General features: G+C 44.7%; 1 protein-coding gene across 2 annotated transcripts in view; it reads left to right on the top strand.

Annotated features, from left to right (window-relative positions):
• The first annotated feature begins 16,174 nt into the window (after positions 1-16,174).
• The window catches only part of LOC138657696 (transmembrane protein 17B-like), a 37,562-nt gene continuing 29,620 nt past the window's right edge, over positions 16,175-24,116 (top strand). For both annotated transcript variants that reach the window (XM_069745392.1, XM_069745393.1), the window contains exon 1: positions 16,175-16,343. In XM_069745392.1, the coding sequence (XP_069601493.1) occupies positions 16,226-16,343 (118 nt within the window). In that variant the 5' untranslated portion in view covers positions 16,175-16,225. The remainder of the gene's footprint in view (positions 16,344-24,116) is intronic.

The following is a 24,116-nucleotide window of genomic DNA, read 5'->3' as shown; positions in this document are numbered from 1 at the left end:
GGTCCCCCTATTTTAATAGCCAGTAAAGGCTACGCACACAGCTGCGGGCTGATATTCATAGCAGGTTACAAATATTGGCCCCCGCCCGTCGGCTTTCCCCCTCTAGCACCGTTTTTTTCCGGTTTTTTATTAAACGCTCATTAAGGCCTCTTTCACACTTGCGTCGGTACGGGTCTGTCGCTATGCATCGGGCCGACGTACCGACGCACGTTGTGGAAAATTGTGCATGACGTGGGCAGCGGATGCAGTTTTTCAACGCATCTGCTGCCCATTCTGAAGTCCGGGGAGGATGGGGCGGAGTTTCGGCCGCGCATGCGCAGTAGAAAATGGTGGACGCGAAGGACAAAAAAAACGCTCACTTGAATGTTTTTTCGTGCCGACGGTCCGCCAAAACACGACGGATCCGTTGCACGACGGACGCGACGTGTGGCCATCCGTCGCAATCCGTCGCTAATACCAGTCTATGGGTAAAAAATACATCCTGCAAGCACATTTGCAGATCCATTTTTTCCCAAAACGACAGATTGCAACGGATTGCTAAAAACGCAAGTATGAAAGTAGCCTTAGAAACATCGACCTTTCTATTATATATCTATGGATATATCTATCTATAGATATATTTATAGATAGATATATCTATAGATACATAGATGTATCTATCCATTTATCTGGCTGCTTTCACAGATCAGGTTTTTGCCGTCAGGCACAAACTGGTGAGTTTTGAAAAAAACGGATCTGGCGGAAAAAACGGATCCAGCGGAAAAAAAACGGATCGGTTTTTTTCAAAACTCGCCGGATTTTTCGTTTTTCCGTGTTCGTTTTTCACTCCCCTCCTTCCCAGAGCCATAACTTTTTTATTTTTCCGTCAATTTGGCTATGTGAGGGCTTATTTTTTGCGGGACGAGTTGTACTTTTGAACGACATCATTGGTTTTAGCAGGTCGTGTACTAGAAAACGGGAAAAAATTCCAAGTGCGGTGAAATTGCAAAAAAAGTGCAATCCCACACTTGTTTTTTGTTTGGCTTTTTTGCTAGGTTCACTAAATGCTAAAACTGACCTGACATTATGATTCTCCAGGTCAGTACGAGTTCATAGACACCTAACATGACTAGGTTATTTTTTATCTAAGTGGTGAAAAAAAATTCCAAACTTTTCTAAAAAAAAAAAAAAAAAAAAAAATTGCGCCATTTTCCGATACTTGTAGCGTCTCCATTTTTCATGATCTGGGGTCGGTTGAGGGCTTATTTTTTGCGTGCCAAGATGACGTTTTTAATGATAGCACTTTGGTGCAGATACGTTCTTTTGATCACCCGTTATTGCATTTTAATGCAATGTCGCGGCGACCTAAAAAACGTAATTCTGGCGTTTCGAATTTTTTTCTCGCTACGCCGTTTAGCGATCAGGTTAATGATTTTTTTATTGATTTATTTTGATTGGGGCGAAAGGGGGGTGATTTAAACTTTTATATTTTTTTTATTTTTTTCACATTTTTTTTAACTTTTTTTTTTTTAACTTTTGCCATGCTTCAATAGCCTCCATGGGAGGCTGGAAGCAGGCACAACTCGATCGCCTCTGCTACATAGCAGCGATCTGCTGATCGCTGCTATGTAGCAGAAATGGAGGTGTGCTGTGAGCGCCGACCACAGGGTGGCGCTCACAGCCACCGGTGATCAGTAACCATAGAGGTCTCTAGGACCTCTATGGTTACCATCCTGAGGCATCGCCGACCCCCGATCATGTGACGGGGGTCGGCGATGACGTCATTTCCGGCCGCCCGGCCGGAAGCGGCAGTTAAATGCCGCTGTCTGCGATTGACAGCGGCATTTAACTTGTTAATAGGTGCGGGCAGATCGCTATTCTGCCCGCGCCTATTACGGGCACATGTCAGCTGTTCAAAACAGCTGACATGTCCCGGCTTTGATGCGGGCTCATCGCGGAGCCCTGCATCAAAGCGGGGCTTCTGACCTCGGACGTACTATCCCGTCCGAGGTCAGAAAGGGGTTAAATACATTTTAAATTTTATTTTAAGCCATGTAAGGCTTCTTAAAGGATTGGTATTGACTTTTAGGATTGCTACATCCAATAAGTGGCACCAGAGTTCATGCTATTCTCCCCTCTCAAGAGGTTATTTGCACATTTAAATCCCCAGCATAGCATCGCTTACCCTATAAGTCTCCTTACGCCAGCTTCGTACTCTCCACAAGAAGAAATGTTCCCCCTTAGACACCTTATAATATGTATGAAGAGCTTAGCCAGTCATACATACAACTTGAATGGTGTGGTAGGCTAAAAACATTTATTCCAACACTATTTCGCATAATCATGTATGGTTATATTACATTATGAGGGGGAAAAGGAGTAAGCTGTTCCCAAATACACACTGGTAATTTAGCTCTTGTGGGTACACATGAAGTCAATGGCCTATCCAGTCGCTATTCTTGCTTTCGGCCATCTTTGCTCTCATGCTTATGGTCAGCGTTAGACACCTGATAGGAAAGAAACTAAATGTAAGCATACGTATAGGAACATAACTGAGTCACACCTGTACAGTAGATGTACAATACATATCATATAAATATGTTACTTGTGACTAAGTAGCTTTAAACATGGTCTAGGGAAATGGATCTCAAATACTCAATGAGTTAAAGTGGTTGTCTCATGTTCATTATTGTTAAAATTGCAAAGTGCTCATAAAAAAGCAACTGTGTAATTTATCTATTAACCATTTCACACTGCAGCCCAATTGTTTTAACGCTTCCGTTTTTTCCTCCTTTTTTTCCCCAGAGCCATCATTTTTATTTTTATGTGCACATATACATACGAGGACTTGTTTTTTTGAAGAACAATTTGTACTTTTGAATGACACCATTCATTTTACCACATAGTGTACTCGAAAACGTGAAAAAAAACAAAATTCTGATACAGTTTTTTGGTATTTTTTTTATGGGGTACATTTTGTGGTAAAAATGACCATGAAATATTATTTTCCTCATCAATAACATGTCCAGTGATAGTGATGAAAAAAAAAATAGAAATTTGCAAAACCAATTTTTTAGAGTTATGTAGAAATTTTCCGAGACCCGTAACATTTTTACTTTTCATCCAATGGAGCTGTATGACGGCTTATTTTTTGAGGGAGAGACGTTTTTATTAGTACCACTTTGGGATAAATGTGACTTTTTGATCACTTGTTACATAATTTTTGTGGAATTGTGGCTAGAAAAAAAATGTAATTTTGGCATTCTTGAAATTTTTTAATTTTTTCATTCACAGTGTTTACCGATCAAGTTACCATATTTTCTGCCATATAAGATGACTTTCTAACCCCTGAAAAATCTCAAAAGTCGGGGGTCTTCTTATACGCCGGGCACAGCGTGTGCAGGGAGCGGTCCTGTAGTTCCCAGGATCTGTAGGAGCGGAGACTCTCCTTCAGGCCCTGGGATTCATATTCATGTGAAAAAAAGAATAAAAAAAATATGGGATATAATTACCCTCCGACAACCCGCGGCTCTCAGCGGTGCAAGCAGCGGCCTCCATTCCTAAGGATGCATTGAGCAAAGGACCTTCGATGACGTCACAGTCATGTTTGGTTAAAAAAAGTAACTATTACTGACTACCACATTTTTTGTTCTTAATTTCATTAGTGTTTCTTAAAGCCAGAGAGTTGCCATTTGAAATGACTTTAGTTTTGTACCATGCCTGTGATCTGCTTTTCTCCTACAAAATTAAACAACTGATTGAACATCCTCCAAGACCGGTGATTCAATAATTTTTGCCAGGGGCTAGATAGATAGATCGGTGAAGTGAGTTCATTGGCCATGAACTTGCAGGACCTGTGAGATTTTTCTCTCTCGCTGGTGGTGCCCTCAGACAAGGAATATGAGTTCACAGGGAGACATTGAGCACACAGAGCTCAGTGTTTCTGCTGGATAACAGGCTGTATGGCCACATCATGCAACCATGTAGCCTGTCATCTAGATGTAGCAGAGCTGGACCCGTCATAGGACAAATGCATTTGCAGCATCTCTGCGGAAAAGTGAGGAATATTGTTGTTTGTTTTTTTTTTAAACTCTTTTGCATATGACGAGGGCATTGGGGGAATTGGCGAGGTTGTAAGTATAGTTTAATTAAGATTATTACACCATTATTCTTTCAATTAAAGGACTTTATTCTGGGCATCTGTGCTTTCATACAATGTGACTATGGGGTTAGTAATGGGGGCGTCTTATTGACGCCTCTCCATTACTAACCTCTGGGCTTGATGTCACCTGACAATGCAAAGGTGACATCAACTACCACCCAACTTGCCACTGCTACAGGGCAAGCAGGAAGAGCAAGGCTGAGTGCCAGAATTGTCATCTTTCTGGGGCGGCTGAAAGCTGATGTTTTTAGACTGGGGGAGGCCAGTATCCATGGCCCCTTCCTAGGCTATTAATATCAGCCCGCAGCTGTCTGCATATCCTTTGCTGGTTATTAATTATAGGGGGACCCCACACGATTTTTTTTTGGAGTCCTCCATTTTAATAGTCTGGGAAGCTCCATGGGTATTACCCCCTTCCCAGGCTATAAACATCTGCCCCAGCTATCGTCTTTCCCTCTGTTGGTTAAGACAATTATGCGGGAGCCCACGCCATTTTTTTTTCAGAAAAATAATCTTTTATTAATGAAATACATGTACAGTAAGCTGTTCACACACTGTACTAATTGTATATGTCCCTGACATCTATATAGCCATCTATTCTCTGTGAATTTACTGTATGAAATCCATCTCTTCTATCCTGTCAGCTCCTGCAGTGATTTTACAGTACACGGCAGATGAATTGTCAGCTTTTCTTCTATTTATCTATGTAATATATATACATATATATGTTTGTGACACTGACATATATATTTATTCTAGGTGTATATATATGTGGCACCCCTAGGGGTATTTGCCACAAAAATAGTTACTGACACTAGACACAAATACTAAAATAGCAAAACTGCACTACCACCTCCGGCCAGAAGGGGGAGCTCCAGAGACTCCCCTTAATCCATTCTGGTCTGAGAGAAGAAATGGCAGTTGGGCTAAGGAGCTGATAGTGAGAGGTCATACAGCTGAATTTCTAACAGCCCTATGACGGTTTCCAGGCCCAAATCACCGGCCTGAGGAGAAGAGGGACAGAGAAAAGGGACATTGTGAGAACCGGGTAGCATTAATCACTACCCAGAACAGGCGCAAAGACGGATACCGGATCCGTGGCTGTATTCATTATATATAATACAGCAACCGGAAAAACGTGAGGTGATATCAGCTTCACTAGGGCCAGACGCAGCAACAGACACAGAGTTCAGCGGTACTCCCGGAGGGGGTAAGCCGATAAAAGGACTCGGGTTGCCCGTCGAACCAGGACCCGGAGGGGACAGATTGGGCCGGCAGCCAGTTCACATACAGCAGCAGGGCCACACAGAAATTGCGCACAATAAGAGGCGAAGACCCCGGCAGGGTCAAAGTAACTCAGAGTTCCCATACAGACTCCGGTGACAGGACTGGTTGTAAATCCTTTTATGTTAAAGTAAACTGGTTAAACGTTTCAGTGCCTCAGTCTTTCATTTGGACAATAGCCATCTATCCAGGATCGGGATCGTCACCGCTGGGAGAACCTGCTGCTGATCAAGTAAGTGCCTGTCCCCTCACGATACCCCTTACACTGTGCATTGCCTGAGGCCACAGCACCGGGTCAAGCCACCTGTGACATCCCCCTCAAGAGACAGACCCCATTGGTCCGGTGCTGGGTATCCCGGTCTCCTAGGCGTCACATATATATCGGGATCGTCACTGCTGGGAGAACCTGCTGCTGATCAAGTAAGTGCCTGTCCCCTCACGATACCCCTTACACTGTGCATTGCCTGAGGCCACAGCACCGGGTCAAGCCACCTGTGACATCCCCTTCAAGAGACAGACCCCATTGGTCCGGTGCTGGGTATCCCGGTCTCCTGGGCGTCACATATATATCGGGATCGTCACTGCTGGGAGAACCTGCTGCTGATCAAGTAAGTGCCTGTCCCCTCACGATACCCCTTACACTGTGCATTGCCTGAGGCCACAGCACCGGGTCAAGCCACCTGTGACATCCCCCTCAAGAGACAGACCCCATTGGTCCGGTGCTGGGTATCCCGGTCTCCTGGGCGTCCTGGATAGATGGCTATTGTCCAAATGAAAGACTGAGGCACTGAAACGTTTAACCAGTTTACTTTAACATAAAAGGATTTACAACCAGTCCTGTCACCGGAGTCTGTATGGGAACTCTGAGTTACTTTGACCCTGCCGGGGTCTTCGCCTCTTATTGTGCGCAATTTCTGTGTGGCCCTGCTGCTGTATGTGAACTGGCTGCCGGCCCAATCTGAATTGTCAGCTTTTCTTCTATTTATCTATGTAATATATATACATATATATGTTTGTGACACTGACATATATATTTATTCTAGGTGTATATATATATATATATATATATATATATATATATACACACATATATATTTTATATATATATATATATATATACAGTTAGGTCCATATATATTTGGACAGAGACAACATTTTTCTAATTTTGGTTATAGACATTACCCCAATGAATTTTAAACAAAACAATTCAGATGCAGTTGAAGTACAGAGTTTCAGCTTTCATTTGAGGGTATCCACATTAAAATTGGATGAAGGGTTTAGGAGTTTCAGCTCCTTAACATGTGCCATCGGACGAAGCTCCTATACCGCACCCTCGTATATACCTGATGTCCTGATGGATGTAACTTGCATTTTTCTCCAATAAAGACCACAATCTTCACAGTTATCCTGGGGTGAGTGCCGCATATTTTCTTCTTCTCTGCTGTTGATAGACTCTATGCTTTACTTCAGAGACCGGCAGGGCAGTCGATTCCAAGTTGGCTGTCCGACCTAAACACCTAAGCAGACACAGTGGCAATCGCGGAGGAGGGGCGTCACTAGGGTCCCTATAAAATAGCCTCAGGCCATCACTGTCATACGGGTTTGTCCTATCCATCTGGGGGACAGAGATAGAGAAGTAACAACAGTGAGGACCTTATGGTAGCTAATGCAAGTAGGGACCTACTACGTTACTGTGCATAAGGGGAAAGCTACTGATTTCCACCTGGATAAGGGGACTCTGGAATTGCCATCAGACCGGCCGCACCCTGCCTACCCTGTCATCCGGCACTCTGGACTGTGGATGCTGAAGCCTTCAGTAAAGGTAAATAGACTGCACCCATTGTGTCCTCGTTATTCACTGCGCCTTGCACCACCCACCATCAACATCTACACTTCTGGGAAGCCCTGGGGATATACTTCACCTGTGGGAAGGTATACCATCTAGCTGCCATTCCATCACCCCAGCGGACCCCTAAGCAGCGTCGGTCACTCTGACCGAATACCACAGGTGGCGTCATGAACACTACCGTTATCTACCAACTCTGCTTTTTATTGGGCGCCCCTCGTAGGGCCATGGTCCGGGTCGGGCCACCGTGACATCCTCGCTGAGGGAACTGAAGGACCCGGTACAGAGTACCCCATTGCCCTTACATGGGGGCGATCCAAATCTTGGCGTCACGAACAGGATCTACTTAAGCCTGAAGAATTGGGTCATGTGTGCCTTAGAACTGTGCCAGAATTGTGTTTGAACTGTTTGTGCTTAAAGACTGTGTATTGCCATTTACCGCCAAAAATTCCCGCCAAAACTGCCGCCATTGCCGCGCCACGAGGAGTGCTGGAGAAGAAGAAGGGCGTGGATTTGTGGGTGTGAACGAACTGAGAAGCGCGAAAAACAATGGCCGCCCAGTCTATTATTGTATCTTGAGGACGTGTCCGTCAGCAGCCGAGATCCGCCTCCTGATTGTCTATGGAGGGCGGGGGCCGAGGAGTCGGGGCCGCCCCCGAAAGAGAGCGCAAGAGAAGAATGAAGAGGAAGAAGGGACCGACATGGCGACCCCCAGGCGTCCACATGGGAACGCTCTGGTCAAGCACGAGCCCTCATCAGAGGAAGGGGACTCAGGTCCGCCACCGCAAGAGGAGTCCGACGGCCAGTGTTGTGAATTCTGCTCTTGGGTTCCCTCCAGTGGTTGTAGGTGGGAATGCAGTTGTCTCTGAGTCACAGTCCTGGCCAGGTGTATCTGCTGATTGCAGTTCTGACTGGGATATTTAGGTGTGCAGGATACATTAGTCCTTGCCAGTTGTCAATGTTTCTTGTGAAGTGTTGGATCACTTTCTGGCTTCTCCTGCTTAGCTGCCAATTCAGCAAAGATAAGTGTCTGGTTTTGCTTCAGTGGCACACATGCAGTGTGCTTATATTCTGTGCTATTCTTTTGTTTTTCTCTTGTCCAGCTTAGACTGTGTCAGTGTTTTCTCAGTCTTGTTGGATTCTCTGGAGTTGCAGATATACGCTCCACATCTTTAGTTAGATGGTGGAGTTTTTGTATTTTCTGCTGAGGATATTTTTGGGAGGATTTTTAATACTGACTGCTTAGTATCCCGTCCTATCCTTTCCTATTTAGCTAGTGTGTGCCTCATTTGCTAAATCCTGTTTCCTGCCTGCGTGTGTCTTTTCCTCTACTACTCACAGTCAATATTTGTGGGGGGCTGCCTATCCTTTGAGGTTCTGCTCTGAGCCAAGGTAGAAATTCCTATTTTCATCTATAGTGGTATTTAGTCCTCCGGCTGTGTCGAGGTGTCTAGGTTTTGTTAGGCACACCCCACGGCTACTTCTAGTTGCGGTGTTAAGATTAGGGTTTGCGGTCACTATAGTTACCACCTACTCCAGTGAAAGTTTTCATGCTGCTCCAAGGTCACCTGATCATCACAGGCCAGCCCCTGGGCAGCTGGTCGACTATGGCTGAGGCCCGACGGCTGGTCTCCAGTTGGAGAAATGCTCAGGGGGGGACGTGACCCACGTCGTTGCTGGCTACGGTCTTCCCCTCTGCAGAGGAGACCGACCACGGTGAAGTTTACCCCCACGCGGATACTAGCCCTGGCTGTACCTCGGGGCTTCGCCTGTCTCCTGCATCCACTCCATTGCCTGCTGTTGCTACTGAAGATTCGACTGCACTGCTACCTGGTCACGGGTCACGGGGGCCGGACCTTAGGGTCCTTCCTTGAATGGAGTACCAGCGGCACCGGATGGCGGAATGGAGGGAGGAAGCTGGAAGCGAGATCCGGATCGCTCCGCTGGACGACCCCCTGTCGAAATGGGGTGTTGTCGTGACCTTTCATCCCCAGGAGGGAAGGGGGTCCATCCAAGAGATCGGACTGCCAGTGAGGTTGCACGTCGCCCGGGACGAGGTGGAGCCCTGCTGGGGAGAGAAAGATGCTGACCGTGATTTGCAGCCCGGGATGCCGTAACCTATACCCAGTGGCAAAGAGGAAATGCTTGGTGGGCTCAGGACGTCCAGCGGTGTGCAGCTCTCCTAGCGGTGCCTACGAATCAGAGAACCGAACCCGTTGTGGAAACAACGTCTGCGACCTCCGCTGCTTGCGATCACGCGGTCCGGACCCTGGGTTCTACCCTTTCTCGGCCGAGAAGGGTGGTGTGCAAGGTAAAGCCACTACAGCCGTTTAAGTAAACCTCGGAAAACCAAAATTGTATATAGTTCTTTTAAACTTCTTTCTTTGCTTCAAACGCATCCAGGGTTAATCCTTAAAGGGATCCCTTCGTTTACCCGGGATCCCTATTTGTTCCAGTTTGCACAAGTTTATCATGGTTTTTAAGAACTGTGGAATCATGAACGGAGCATGGTCACAAACTGTTCCTGTATATAATTTGCACCTTCTTAAAGGTGCTCTCTACTGGTTTTACAAGAAAGAAGACTTTGCAAAGAAACTGTTCCTGATGACGATGTGAAAGTTTCTATTGTCTTAAAGTTATAACTGACTTGTTGATTGTTTGCACTACCTCAGAAAAGACTTGAGTTTCCTCTTAAAGGGAATGTTTACTTGTTGTACCTTGATAGTGTTACTTTGAGAAGTTAAACAGTAATAATGTTTACATAACTGATAGTATGTTGCTAGATAGTGATAGAATGTTTAATGACGTAATTTAAATAATAGTGAGGTTTTAGGAAGAAAAGATGCAGTAGGCCCATGGGGTAGACAGATAGTCCTGCATATGAAGAAGAAGAATAAAGAAAATGTTGAATTGCACATTAAGGGTTAATGATAGTATACTCTTAGAGGGTACTTGCACTTAGTAAGATAGAATACCTGTATGGGTAATTGTATTTTATAGTAAGATAGTAATTGTTCTTCAATTTGCCTTAAAGGCTAATACGCACAATGTAAATATGTTCTTGTTTGCAACGTTCAAGTGTTCTCACCTCCCATAAAGGGAAGCACTGTTAAATTAATTTGTTTTATAGCATTTAAAAATGTTGCATGTCTTTTGGTAACCTGTAATTGTTGTTTTTTTTCCCAGCCTGGGAGTGCTGTATTTAACGGGGGAGCTGGGGGGTTTAGGAGTGCAGCGCCCCAGAATCCTAGTCGTTGCAGTAATGTCGTTCCTCCACCAGGGGGAGTGATGTTACATCTAATGGCACCAAGGGAGTTCACCCCCTGCCAGGTATCACAGCCACACACACACACACTTCACACGCCAGTCCACCAGGGGGAGCTAAGGGTTCTATTCACTAGGCCGCTCCTCACATGGGGTAAAATTGGTGGGTTGGTTAGGAAGTCAGTCAGTTGAAGGGAGAGTGAGTCAGGAGTCGGAAGGAAAAGGAGAGAAGCAGACTGGGCTCGGCCCAGGGAATTCCTGTCAGGCAGACAGAGGGAAAATGAAGAACATCAGCGGCTCAGTGGGAAAGAAGGACACGGAGCTGCGCCTGCAACCCATGCGGCAGAATCCTAAGAAAGGACACGAAAGGAAGTGTGCTGTAGTGAGTGAGCACAGAAGTCATAGCAACAGGAGTGAAACATCAGTGGGAGACCAGCTAGAAGCAGGCTGCCTCCATCTGAAGCGCAGATCCGGTGGCCGGAATATCGAGGGAGTAATAGACTCTATGCTTTACTTCAGAGACTGGCAGGGCAGTCGATTCCAAGTTGGCTGTCCGACCTAAACACCTAAGCAGACACGGTGGCAATCGTGGAGGAGGGGCGTCACTAGGGTCACTATAAAATAGCCTCAGGCCATCACCGTCATACGGGTTTGTCCTATCCATCTGGGGGACAGAGAGAGAGAAGTAACAACAGTGAGGACCTTATGGTAGCTAATGCAAGTAGGGACCTACTACGTTACTGATTTCCATCAGATTGCCATCAGACCGGCCGTTGTCTTGTGGAAGCCCGTGTTTCCCTGCCTCTCCTGCATTTGACATGATGTCAGAATAAAGTTTGGATTTTATTTGGATGGTGAGTGCCCGCATTTCTTCTATTTTCATGCAACAGTACTGATATCAGATGGCAACCACAGCCATTCATCAATTAGCAAATAACTCCTTTTACAAGAGAACACCATGAAAATAAGTAAAATAAAAATATACACAAAAATGATACCCACATAGCATATCACACCATCACACAGATAAACATAAAATTATAGAATAACATTGGTCCGAATGCAATCTGATTTTTAATCGGATTGCATTCATCCGATATCATCGTAAGTGGGAATGAGCTCTTACCCATAGAGTCTGAAGATTGTTGAAAACACTCAGAAGAGAACTGGATACCGAAAACGACAGTGGTAGTTAAGTATAATAGCACACTGACACTGCAATAAATACTCATATGAACAGGTTTAGTGAATAAAAAAATCATGAGAGTGCTACTTTAAATATGTTACGGCACAAAGATAGGTGATAGCATATGCCATAAATGCCTGATAGATGTGGGTCTTGATGTCGGGACTCGCATCTATGTCAAGAACAGAGCTTTTCCTACCGATATTCCATAAATGTCTCAGATGTAAAGGTCACAACACGTAGTTGCGCTAACACAGTCATTGTGTAGCACTTAATGCAGGGGCGGACATATCATTGGTGCAACCTGGGTCCTTTTCGAGCTCCAAAGCAGGAGGAATTTTGCATTATGATGAGCTATTAGACTGCAAAGGGCCCATATAAAGTTTCTGCACAGGGGCCCCAGTCTGTCTCTGCCAGTGACTTAATGAACACACCATCTGTTTTAATGACTTTGCGTAAGTATGAGAATCAACAGCTGTGGGGAGGTGAAAAAAGTCCTCCTGAAATAGCAGTTTCTGCAAAGGTAAAGATTATCTTATCACATAGAAGAAACTTGCCATACCACATGGTGCAAACACTATGGTGCAGCTATGATTGTGCAACATTTAAAAGCTTTACTCACCTTGTACTGTGAGATCACATACATAATCCCAGCCTGGCTATGCAGGAAAATTGTCCACTGATGACTAGGTCTTCATACTGGAATAAAGTAACCAATGGGTAAAAACAAGTTGACAAAGCAAGTATTTGGCAAAATTTTAGATGGAAGGTGAGTCATGGGGACTCAGTCTGGCAGCATGGGTGCTGTGCGGCACCAGGCCATCCGCCCTGCCGATGCATTGTCACTGGTCAGCGCACGACTAAGAAGAAAACTGGAGGGCACCACAAAAACGGGATCACCCCTTACATGCTGAAACCATGAACATGTAAGAAAACAAGGAAAGTAGCATGCAATTAAACGGGATCACCACGTAAATAATACAAGAATCTTTATTAGATGTACCACACTGTAAATTTAAAAACATTTAAACCACATGTAACGACATGATAGCCCTTAATAGGCTGTGCCTCTGCCAAACCCCCAAATGCACAGCTGCAATTTAAAAAATCACACTCTGGATACATAAAGTAGCACTGTTTATAGTTGGTACCCATCCAGGTAAGCACAATGGAGAAATGTTAGCGGCATTTACATTTAGCCCGTAAAATGCTGGTGTGCAAACCAAGGAAATAAAGGGGGACAAAAATAGTCCAACTGAGATACCATTAATGCATGCTAGTGAATAGCCAGATAGGGCTGACTCTGAAATAAGCCCAGTGTGACAAAGTACATACTCCCAAAATCAAAGGGATGGAAACATTGGAATAACAGTGTCCAGCAGTGGACCGTGAATCAGCATACTACGTGGACGTCAGCCAAATAATACCCACAAAGGGAAAAATCCTATGAGCAATAGTGCTGCAAGTGAGGATAATGGAGGAGGCAAGGGCACAGGATGTGCCCAACGTGTGTGTTGCCAGGTGACCTGGCTTCTTCAGGGGCAATCGCACAACTCCGCTCTGTTAGGGCGATACAGACCCACTAAGAGGTTTGCCGTGAAGTGGCAGTGGGCTTCATACAGTCTGATCAGAATGTTAAACTAAGAACCTCATGTTCAGCTATATACCGTATATTTTTGCCGACAGGCATTAGATCATTGTATGATTTTTGGAGGTGCTGTCCTTTTTCTTTTTTGAGCATGATCTGTCCTTTTTTTTTCTCTTCGGATGTGCACTCCTCCCCCTTGGCACAGCTGATTTTAATTAGCAGTAGACTGCAAAGACAGGGGTCTAGCTCATTTGTGCTTTCACTGGAGAGCTTGAGGAAGGTGAGTTTCAGTGCTCCTTTCATTTGGTGTTGGTGCTGTGTGACGGCCATTGTTGCTATGGTTTTATGCTCGTGGGGCGGTCTGGAGTCATGGGGACTCCGTCTTGCAGCATGGGTCCTGTGGGGCACCAGGCAGTTTGCCCTGCCGGTGCATTGTTGCTGTGCGGTGGTCGGCACATGGCTCTGCTCTGTTAGGGTGATAGGGACCCACTAACATGTTTGCCGTGACTTGGCAGTGGGCTTCATACAGTCTGTTCAGAATGTTAAACTAAGAACCTCATGTTCAGTTATATACATTTTTGCCTAGCGGCATTAGATCAATGTATGATTTTAGGAGGTGCAGTCCATGCTCTTTTTCAGTATATTGTAATGTTAAATTCTTTTAACTCCTTAAGGATTAAAGGCGTTGTTCAGTCATCATTATCAAATCTAAGGGGGTCTGACACCGGCAACCCCACTGATCAGCTGTTATTTGCTCCGGCAACATCTGAATGTAAACACTTTGAATGGAGCTGCAAAGCACAGCTGCATTCAACATGTACTGGCCGCTGTCAGGTACTGTCTGCACGCAGCTCTTTTGCCTTGTTTGACACAGACAGTAAGTTATCACTCAAACTTAATATGCTGGTGCTTGGCTGGAAACAACCTTAAGGTACTGTTACACTAAACGATTTACCAACGATCACGACCAGCGATACGACCTGGCCGTAATCGTTGGTAAGTCGTTGTGTGGTCGCTGGGGAGCTGTCAGACAGACAGCTCTCTCCAGCGACCAACGATCAGGGGAAAGACTTCGGCATCGTTGAAACTGTCTTCAACGATGCCGAAGTCCCCGGGTAACCAGGGTAAACATCGGGTTACTAAGTGCAGGGCTGCTCTTAGTAACCCGATATTTACCCTGGTTACCATTGTAAAAGTAAAAAAAAAAAAAACAGTACATACTCACATTCCTGTCACGTCCCCCGGCGTCAGCTTCCCTGCACTGTGTAAGCGCCGGCCGTAAAGCAGAGTGGTGACGTCACCGCTGTGCTCTGCTTTACGGCCGGCCGGCGCTGATACAGTCAATGAGGGAAGCTGACGCCGGGGGACGTGACAGGAATGTGAGTATGTACTGTTTTGTTTTTTTTTTACTTTTACAATGGTAACCAGGGTAAATATCGGGTTACCAAGCGCGGCCCTGCGCTTAGTAACCCGATATTTACCCTGGTTACCAGTGAACACATTGCTGGATCGGCGTCACACACGCCGATTCAGCGATGACAGCGGGTGATCAGCGACCAAAAAAAAGGTCCTGATCATTCCCAGCGACCAACGATCTCCCAGCAGGGGCCTGATCATTGGTCGCTGTCACGCATAATGATTTAGTTAACTATATCGTTGCTACGTCACAAAAAGCAACGATATCGTTAACGAAATCATTGTGTAAAGGTACCTTTAGGCCTCATTCACACGTCAGTATTTTTTTTATCAGTACTTGTATGCCAAAACAGGAGTGTCTCCAAAACAGAGTCCAGTTGTAAATCCTTCACTTAGGCCAGGGGTGTCAAACTGCATTCCTCGAGGGCCGCAAACCATGCGTGTTTTCAAGATTTCCTTAGCATTGCACAAGGTGCTGCAATCATTATGTGTGTAGGTGATTAAATTATCACCTGTGCAGTACAAGGAAATCCTGAAAACATGACCTGTTTGCAGCCCTCGAGGAATGCAGTTTGACACCCCTGACTTAGGCTATGTGCACACATTGCGGATTAGGCTTAGGAAATTCTGGTGCGGATTCTGCCTCTCCTGGCAGAAAACACACCTGCAGTTCCGCAGCGTTTTTTGTGCAGTTATTTTTTTGTGCAGCGTTTTTGCTGCGGTTTTCTTGCGGATTTGCTGCGGTTTTTACCTCTGCGGTTTTCTATAATGGAATGGGTACAAAAATGCTGCAGATTCACAAAAAATAAGTGACATGCTACTTCTTTTAAACCGCAGCGTTTCCACAGCGGATTTTCCGCAAAGTGTGCACAGCATTTTTTTTTTTTTTCATAGATTTACATTGTACTGTAAATCAATTGCGGATCTGCAGCGTTTCTGCACCTCAAACGCTGCGGATCCGCAGAAAATCCGCAACGTGTGCACATACCCTTATAGTTTTTCTTTGAAAGTTCCACTCCTGGTTTTGGCATACAAATACTGATCAAAAAATACTGACGTGTGAATGAGGCCTTAGAGACTTGCCATGCCCAGAACACTTAACATCATCTGTGAATGAAAACGCTGATTTCTGAGGAATGCAGCAACAGTATTAACGTCCAACTTTTTCAGTATGGTAGCAAGGAATTATTTTGTTCTGAAATGAATAGTTCGTTCTTTCTGATCATTACCAAGTAGTAAACAATATCACAACTTTTAAATGACCGGAGAACATGGTACAGTATATAGTATATTTATTTAGGATATTTTTGGCTTAATCACTCCATATATCTAAAGTTTAACACTTTCATAAATTGCATCTGTCTACTAAAAACAGTTGGCTAATCCCAGTTGGGCAGCAGATTGAAATCCTATTAAGACATCACAATTAGCAAACAAGCCTTTGATTAATCCGGTCTGTTAAGAAGAGAAAGACGGTGTTGAGAAGCATGAGTTTTGACCATGTCTCTTCATACTCCCCTGCCAAGTAATATCCGCCACGGTCTTGCAAACATCAGTGGTTCTTTCTTCATCCAGAACAAAACTAGGGATTGTCAAGAAAGTCTTCCTTATCACAGAGGTAATGATCTATGTTTTCTATATTTATGGGGTATAGAAGTCATGTACTCAGGCCTCTGCATAGTCCCTTAGTGCTGATCTGTTGAGGTTTTTTTTTATACTTCTATGCATTTTTGTTCACCAATCAGAATTATTTATTTAATACCTTAAATATACAAATGCTGTGGCCAATGTAATATATAATGACCTGTGTAGAAGGATTTCATGCTGTACAGAGCCCTATTAGGGTTCATCCAGATCCATGGAGCCTCTCTGATTCCATATTTAAGCATACAGAGGTTTTTTCTTCTTTGGAGCATTGCATGGCTTTTAAGTCTCACTGCACCGACTTTGCACTCTCTACCAGGAGAAGGTTTACTTCTTAGGCTGCCGTCACACTAGCAGTATTTGGTCAGTATTTTACATCAGTATTTGTAAGGCTGGGGTCACACTGCGTTATGGCGGTACGTTTAACGGACTACGTTACACGACGGCATAACGCGGTGTAACGTAGTCCGTTAACGCCGCCATTACTGTCTATGGCGAACGCATCGCTAGCGCACGCCCACGCAATGTGCCGTAATATGAGTGACGGACTGCGAACGCTGCTTGCAGCGTTCGCGGTCCGTTCCTTGCTAGCGCAGATCGGGGATCTGCGCTAGCAGGATCGGCTAACGTGAGCCCTTTTGGGACATTGCATTAGCGCAGTCCGTAGCGCTATGCGCTAAACGGACTGCCCTAACGTAATGTGACCCTAGCCTAAGCCAAAACCAGGAGTGGGTGATAAATACAGTAGTGGTGCATATGTTTCTATTATACTTTTCCTCTAATTGTTCCTCTCATGGTTTTGGCTACAAATACTGATGTAAAATACTGACCAAATACTGCTAGTGTGACGGCAGCCTCAGGCCGGCTTCACACTTGCGAGTTTTACGGACGTAAGAGCGCAGAAACTACGTCCGTAAAACTCGCAAAAAATACGGCACAATTATTCTCTATGCCCCTGCTCCTATCTGCCGTATTTTACTGATCAGTATTATACGGCTTTTTACGGCCGTACAAAATCGCAGCATGCTGCGTTTGTCACCGTACTGCGCAAGAAATACGCCAATGAAAGTCTATGGAAGCGTGAAAAATACGGATTACACACGGACAAGCAGTGTGACTTGCGAGAAATACGCAGCGCTGTTAGAGAGAAAAGCCGGTAATTCAGTGCGGTGTACAGTAAAATCATACTGACAGCTTACAGTCCAATAGGTAGAATAAATGTGTACACATAGAATAGGTATATATATATATATATATATATGTCAGTGAGACACATATATGTGTATATATATTAATATTTATTCCAGCGCTATACAGCTTGAAAGCCGGTAATTCAATTACCGGCTTTTTCTTTCTCCTTCCTAAAACCCGACATGATTTGAGACATGGTTTACATACAGTAAACCATGTCTTCTCTCCATTTTTTTTGCAGATTCCACACTACTAATGTCAGTAGAGTGTATCTGCAAAATTTGGCCGTTCTAGCTCTTAAAATAAAGGGTTAAATGGCAGAAAAAATTGGCGTGGGCTCCCGCGCAATTTTCTCCGCCAGAGTAGTAAAGCCAGTGACTGAGGGCAGATATTAATAGCCTGGAGAGGGTCCATGGTTATTGGCCCCCCCCTGGCTAAAAATATCTGCCCCCAGCCACCCCAGAAAAGGCACATCTGGAAGATGCGCCTATTCTGGCACTTGGCCACTCTCTTCCCATTCCCGTGTAGCGGTGGGATATGGGGTAATGAAGGGTTAATGCCACCTTGCTATTGTAAGGTGACATTAAGCCTAATTAATAATGGAGAGGCGTCAATTATGACACCTATCCATTATTAATCCAATTGAATGAAAGGGTTAAATAAAACACAAACACATTATTTAAAATTATTTTAATGAAATAAAAACAATGGTTGTTGGAGTATTTTATTCTACGCCCAATCCAATCACTGAAGACCCTCGTTCTGTGAAAGAAAAAACATAATAAACCAACAATATACTTACCCTCCGCAGATCTGTAACATCCAACGATGTAAATCCTTCTGAAGGGGTTAAAACATTTTGCAGCAAGGAGCTTTGCTAATGCAGGCTGCTCCTCACTGCAAAACCCCGGGAAATGAGTCTAAATATAGATCAATGAGCTATATTTAGCTTCATTTGCGGTGAGGCGCCCTCTGCTGGATGTTCATAGATCATGGGAACTTGCCTAGAAAGCCTGGGAGCTTTCTAGGAAATTTCCCACGATCTATGAACATCCAGCAGAGGGCGCCTCACCGCAAATGAAGCTAAATATAGCTCATTGATCTATATTTAGACTCATTTCCCGGGGTTTTGCAGTGAGGAGCAGCCTGCATTAGCACAGCTCCTTGCTGCAAAATGTTTTAACCCCTTCAGAAGGATTTACATCGTTGGATGTTACAGATCTGCGGAGGGTAAGTATATTGTTGGTTTATTATGTTTTTTCTTTCACAGAACGAGGGTCTTCAGTGATTGGATTGGGCGTAGAATAAAATACTCCAACAACCATTGTTTTTATTTCATTAAAATAATTTTAAATAATGTGTTTGTGTTTTATTTAACCCTTTCATTCAATTGGATTAATAATGGATAGGTGTCATAATTGACGCCTCTCCATTATTAATTAGGCTTAATGTCACCTTACAATAGCAAGGTGGCATTAACCCTTCTTTACCCCATATCCCACCGCTACACGGGAATGGGAAGAGAGTGGCCAAGTGCCAGAATAGGCGCATCTTCCAGATGTGCCTTTTCTGGGGTGGCTGGGGGCAGATATTTTTAGCCAGGGGGGGGGCCAATAACCATGGACCCTCTCCAGGCTATTAATATCTGCCCTCAGTCACTGGCTTTACTACTCTGGCGGAGAAAATTGCGCGGGAGCCCACGCCAATTTTTTCCGCCATTTAACCCTTTATTTTAAGAGCTAGAACGGCCAAATTTTACAGATACACACTACTGACATTAGTAGTGTGGAATCTGCAAAAAAAATGGAGAGAAGACATGGTTTACTGTATGTAAACCATGTCTCAAATCATGTCGGGTTTTAAGAAGGAGAAAGAAAAAGCCAGTAATTGAATTACCGGCTTTCAAGCTGTATAGCGCTGGAATAAATATTAATATATATACATATATGTGTCTAATGACATATATGTGTCTAATGACATTATATATATATGTATGTATGTATGTATGTGTATATATATATATATATATATATATATATATATATATATATATATATATATATATATATATATATATATATATAATTTATATTTTTTTCTTTTTGGGACACATGGATCATTTCTATAGCGGTATGTTGGTTTTGCAAGCCTGCGAGAAAACCACGCAGTACGGATGCCATACGGATTACATACGGAGGATGCCATGCGCAAAAAACGCTGACACACCCTGCCTACGGAGGAGCTACGGACCACTATTTTCGGGACATTTCAGCGTATTACGGCCGTAATATACGGACCGTATTTTCATACGCTGAGTGTGAAGCCGGCCTCAGACCTCCTGTCAGAAGCTTATCACCAAGCCAAACAAGTTCTCCTGCTTTACACTGATTAGGGGCAAATATCCTGAAAAAGGTGTCTGCAACTGGAGTTTCTGATTTGGCTTCTTACCCAAAGTCATGTGGCAAAACCCTTTAGGGTATGTTCCCACAGTCAGCAATTGCTACGGGTTGGACGATGTGTACATCTGCAGCGTCCAGATGTTACAGCATAGTGGATGGAATTTCAAGAAATTCCATCTCCACTATGCGTGCACCAACGCCCGCAGCTTCCCTGCGGAGACGGACAAGCGGCACGTCTTTCCAGACTGCAGCATGTCAATTTATCTTGCAGAGACACTAGTCTACGCAAAATAAATCTCACCCGTACAATGTATTGGACTCTGTAAATCCGCACGATTCAATGATCACATGTGGAATCACCTGCATTCAAAAGCCAGCAACGCTTTGGACGCAGCAGACATGTGCTGCGTACAGAGCGCAGCCAATTACTGACCGTGTGCACCTAGTCACAAAGTGTCAACACTGATTTTTAGGATTGTTATCTCCAATAGGTAATACTAGATTCCCTATCCTCTTAAGGTACTGTCACACTAGACGATATCGCTAGCGATCCGTGACGTTGCAGCGTCCTCGCTAGCGATATCGTCCAGTGTGACAGGCAGCAGCGATCAGGCCCCTGCTGGGAGATCGCTGGTCAGGGAAGAAAGTCCAGAACTTTATTTCGTCGCTGGACTCCCCGTAGACATCGCTGAATCGGCGTGTGTGACACCGATTCAGCGATGTCTTCGCTGGTAACCAGGGTAAACATCGGGTAACTAAGCGCAGGGCCGCGCTTAGTAACCCGATGTTTACCCTGGTTTCCATCCTAAAAGTAAAAAAACAAACACTACATACTTACCTACCGCTGTCTGTCCTCCAGCGCTGTGCTCTGCTCTCCTCCTGCTCTGGCTGTGAGCGTCGGTCAGCCGGAAAGCAGAGCGGTGACGTCACCGCTCTGCTTTCTGGCTGCCCGGCGCTCACAGCCAGACCAGAGAAGCAGAGCGCCGAGGACAGACAGCGGAAGGTAAGTATGTAGCGTTTGTTTTTTTACTTTTTAGGATGGTAACCAGGGTAAACATCGGGTTACTAAGCGCGGCCCTGCGCTTAGTTACCCGATGTTTACCCTGGTTACCGGGGACCTCGGGATCGTTGGTCGCTGGAGAGCTGTCTGTGTGACAGCTCTCCAGCGACCAAACAGCGACGCTGCAGCGATCCGGATCGTTGTCGGTATCGCTGCAGCGTCGCTATGTGTGACGGTACCTTAACTCTCTGAAGAAGCAGTTTGCATATAAAATGATCCCTCGGTATGTACTCACTGTTGGATATCATGTATACAAAGGTGTTATCCCCTACAATAATTGCTTCTAGAGGAGAAATCTTGTACAGATGGCACCCAGCAGACTGTGTACAGCAACACACATCCTCCCCATACTAAAGGTACCGTCACACATAACGATATCGTTGCAACGTCATGCTTTTGGTGACGTAGCAACGATCCTGCTAACGATCTCGTTATGTGTGACAGCGACCAACGATCAGGCCCCTGCTGGGAGATTGTTGGGGAATGATCAGGACCATTTTTTTGGTCGCTGATCACCCGCTGTCATCGCTGGATCGGCGTGTGTGACGCCGATCCAGCGGTGTTCACTTGTAACCAGGGTAAATATCGGGTTACTAAGCGCAGGGCTGCGCTTAGTAACCCGATATTTACCCTGGTTACCATTGTAAAAGTAAAAAAAAAAAACAGTACATACTCAAATACTGATGTCTGTCACGTCCCCCAGCATCCACAGGGTTAAAACTGCTTTCGGCAGGAGCGCTGCTAATGTGTCAGCACCGGCCGTAAAGCAGAGCACAGCGGTGACGTCACCGCTGTTACTGCCGGTGCTGACAAGTCAGTGCAGGGAAGCTCTCGGCAGCAGTGCGTGCATTAGCAGCGCTCTTGCCGAAAGCAGTTTTAACCCTGTGGACGCCGGTGGGGGACGTGACAGACATCAGAATGTGAGTATGTACTGTTTTTTTTTTTTTTTTTTTTTTACTTTTACAATGGTAACCAGGGTAAATATCGGGTTACTAAGCGCGGCCCTGCACTTAGTAACCCGATGTTTACCCTGCTTACCCGGGTGCTGCAGGGGGACTTCGGCATCGTTGAAGAGTTTCAAGGATGCCGGAAGTCTTTCCCCTGATCGTTGGTCGCTTGAGAGAGCTGTCTGTGTGACAGCTCCCCAGTGACCACACAACGACTTATCAACGATCACGGCCAGGTCGTATCGCTGGTCGTGATCGTTGGTAAGTCGTTTAGTGTGATAAAGCTTTAAGAAGCATTGCTGTATTGGCTGGACAAGATATATTAATTTTTAGTAGCATTATATTTATCTACTAGCTGAAGAGCCCGGCGTTGCCTGGGCATAGTAAATATCTGTGGTTAGTTATAGCACCTCACTTCTCTTATTTTCCCATCACACCTCTCATTTTCCCAATCACATCTTTCATTTTCCTCCTCACATCTCTCATTTTCTCCCTCACACCTCTCATTTTCTCCCTCACTCTTCTCATTCCCCCCTAACACTTGTCATTTTGACCTCACATCTGTCATTTTCCGATCACTCCACTATTTTCCCTCACTCCTCTCATTTTGCACTCACACCTTTTCATTTTTACCTCACACCTCTCATTTTCACCTCAGTATATACATGTTTGTCATCTCCCTTATATATAGTATACACCTGTATGTCATCTCCTGTATATATTATATACCTGTATGTAATCTCCCCTGTATATAGTATATACCTGTATGTCATCTCCTTCTATATATAGTATATACCTGTATGTCATCTCCTCCTGTATATAGTATATACCTGTATGTCATCTTCTATATATAGCATATACCTGTATGTCATCTCCTCCTGTATATAGTATATACCTGTAGGTCATCTGCTCCTGTATATAGTATATACCTGTCATCTCCTCCTGTATATACCTGTATGTCATCTCATCCTGTATATAGTATGTACCTGTATGTCATCTCCTCCTCTATATAGTATATACTTGTGTGTCATCTCTCCTGTATATAGTATATACGTGTGTCATCTCCTCCTGTATTAGACCTCGTTCACACGTTATTTGCTCAGTATTTGTAAGCTAATTTGGCAGCCTGATAAATCCCCAGCCAACAGGAAGCCCTCCCCCTGGCAGTATATATTAGCTCACACATAATAGACAGGTCATGTGACTGACAGCTGCCGTATTTCCTATATGGTACATTTGTTGCTCTTGTAGTTTGTCTGCTTATTAATCAGATTTTTATTTTTGAAGGATAATAACAGACTTGTGTGTGTTTTAGGGCGAGTTTCGTTTGTCAAGTTGTGTGTGTTGAGTTGCGTGTGGCGACATGCATGTAGCGACTTTTGTGAGATGAGTTTTGTGTGGCAACATGCGTGTAGCAACTTTTTGTGTGTCGAGTTGCATGTGACAGGTTAGTGTAGCAAGTTGTGTGCAGCAAGTTTTGCGCATGGCGAGTTTTGCGCGTGGCGAGTTTTGCGCGTGGCGAGTTTTATGTCTGGTGCCTTTTTGAGTATGTGCAAGTTTTGTGTGAGGCAACTTTTGCATGTGTTGCAACTTTTGTACATGTGGCAATTTTTCCGTGTGTGCAAGTTTTGCGTGTGGCAAGTTTTCCATGAGGTGAGTTTTGCACTTGTGGCGAGTTTTGCAAGAGCCTAGTTTTTGCATGTGGCGAGTTTTGAGCGGCGACTTTTGTGTTTCGACTTTTATGTGGCGAGGTTGGTGTATTTGTGGTGAAATGTGTGCTGAGGGTAATATGTGTTCAAGCACGTGGTAGTGTGTGGCGCATTTTGTGTGTGTTCATATCCCCGTGTGTGGTGAGTATCCCATGTCGGGGCCCCACCTTAGCAACTGTACGGTATATACTTTAGCGCCATGGCTCTCATTCTTTAAGTCCCCCTTGTTCACATCTGGCAGCTGTCAATTTGCCTCCTACACTTTTCCTTTCATTTTTTTCCCATTATGTAGATAGGGGCAAAATTGTTTGGTGAATTGGAAAGCACGGGGTTAAAATTTCACCTCACAACATAGCCTATGACGCTCTCAGGGTCCAGACGTGTGACTGTGCAAAATTTTATGGCTGTAGCTACGACGGTGCAGATGCCAATCCCGGAGAC

The sequence above is a fragment of the Ranitomeya imitator genome, chromosome 1, assembly GCF_032444005.1.
Source record: "Ranitomeya imitator isolate aRanImi1 chromosome 1, aRanImi1.pri, whole genome shotgun sequence".
Taxonomy (NCBI): domain Eukaryota; kingdom Metazoa; phylum Chordata; class Amphibia; order Anura; family Dendrobatidae; genus Ranitomeya; species Ranitomeya imitator.
Note: the sequence above shows the minus strand (reverse complement) of the source record. Positions and strands in the feature narration are given on the sequence as shown.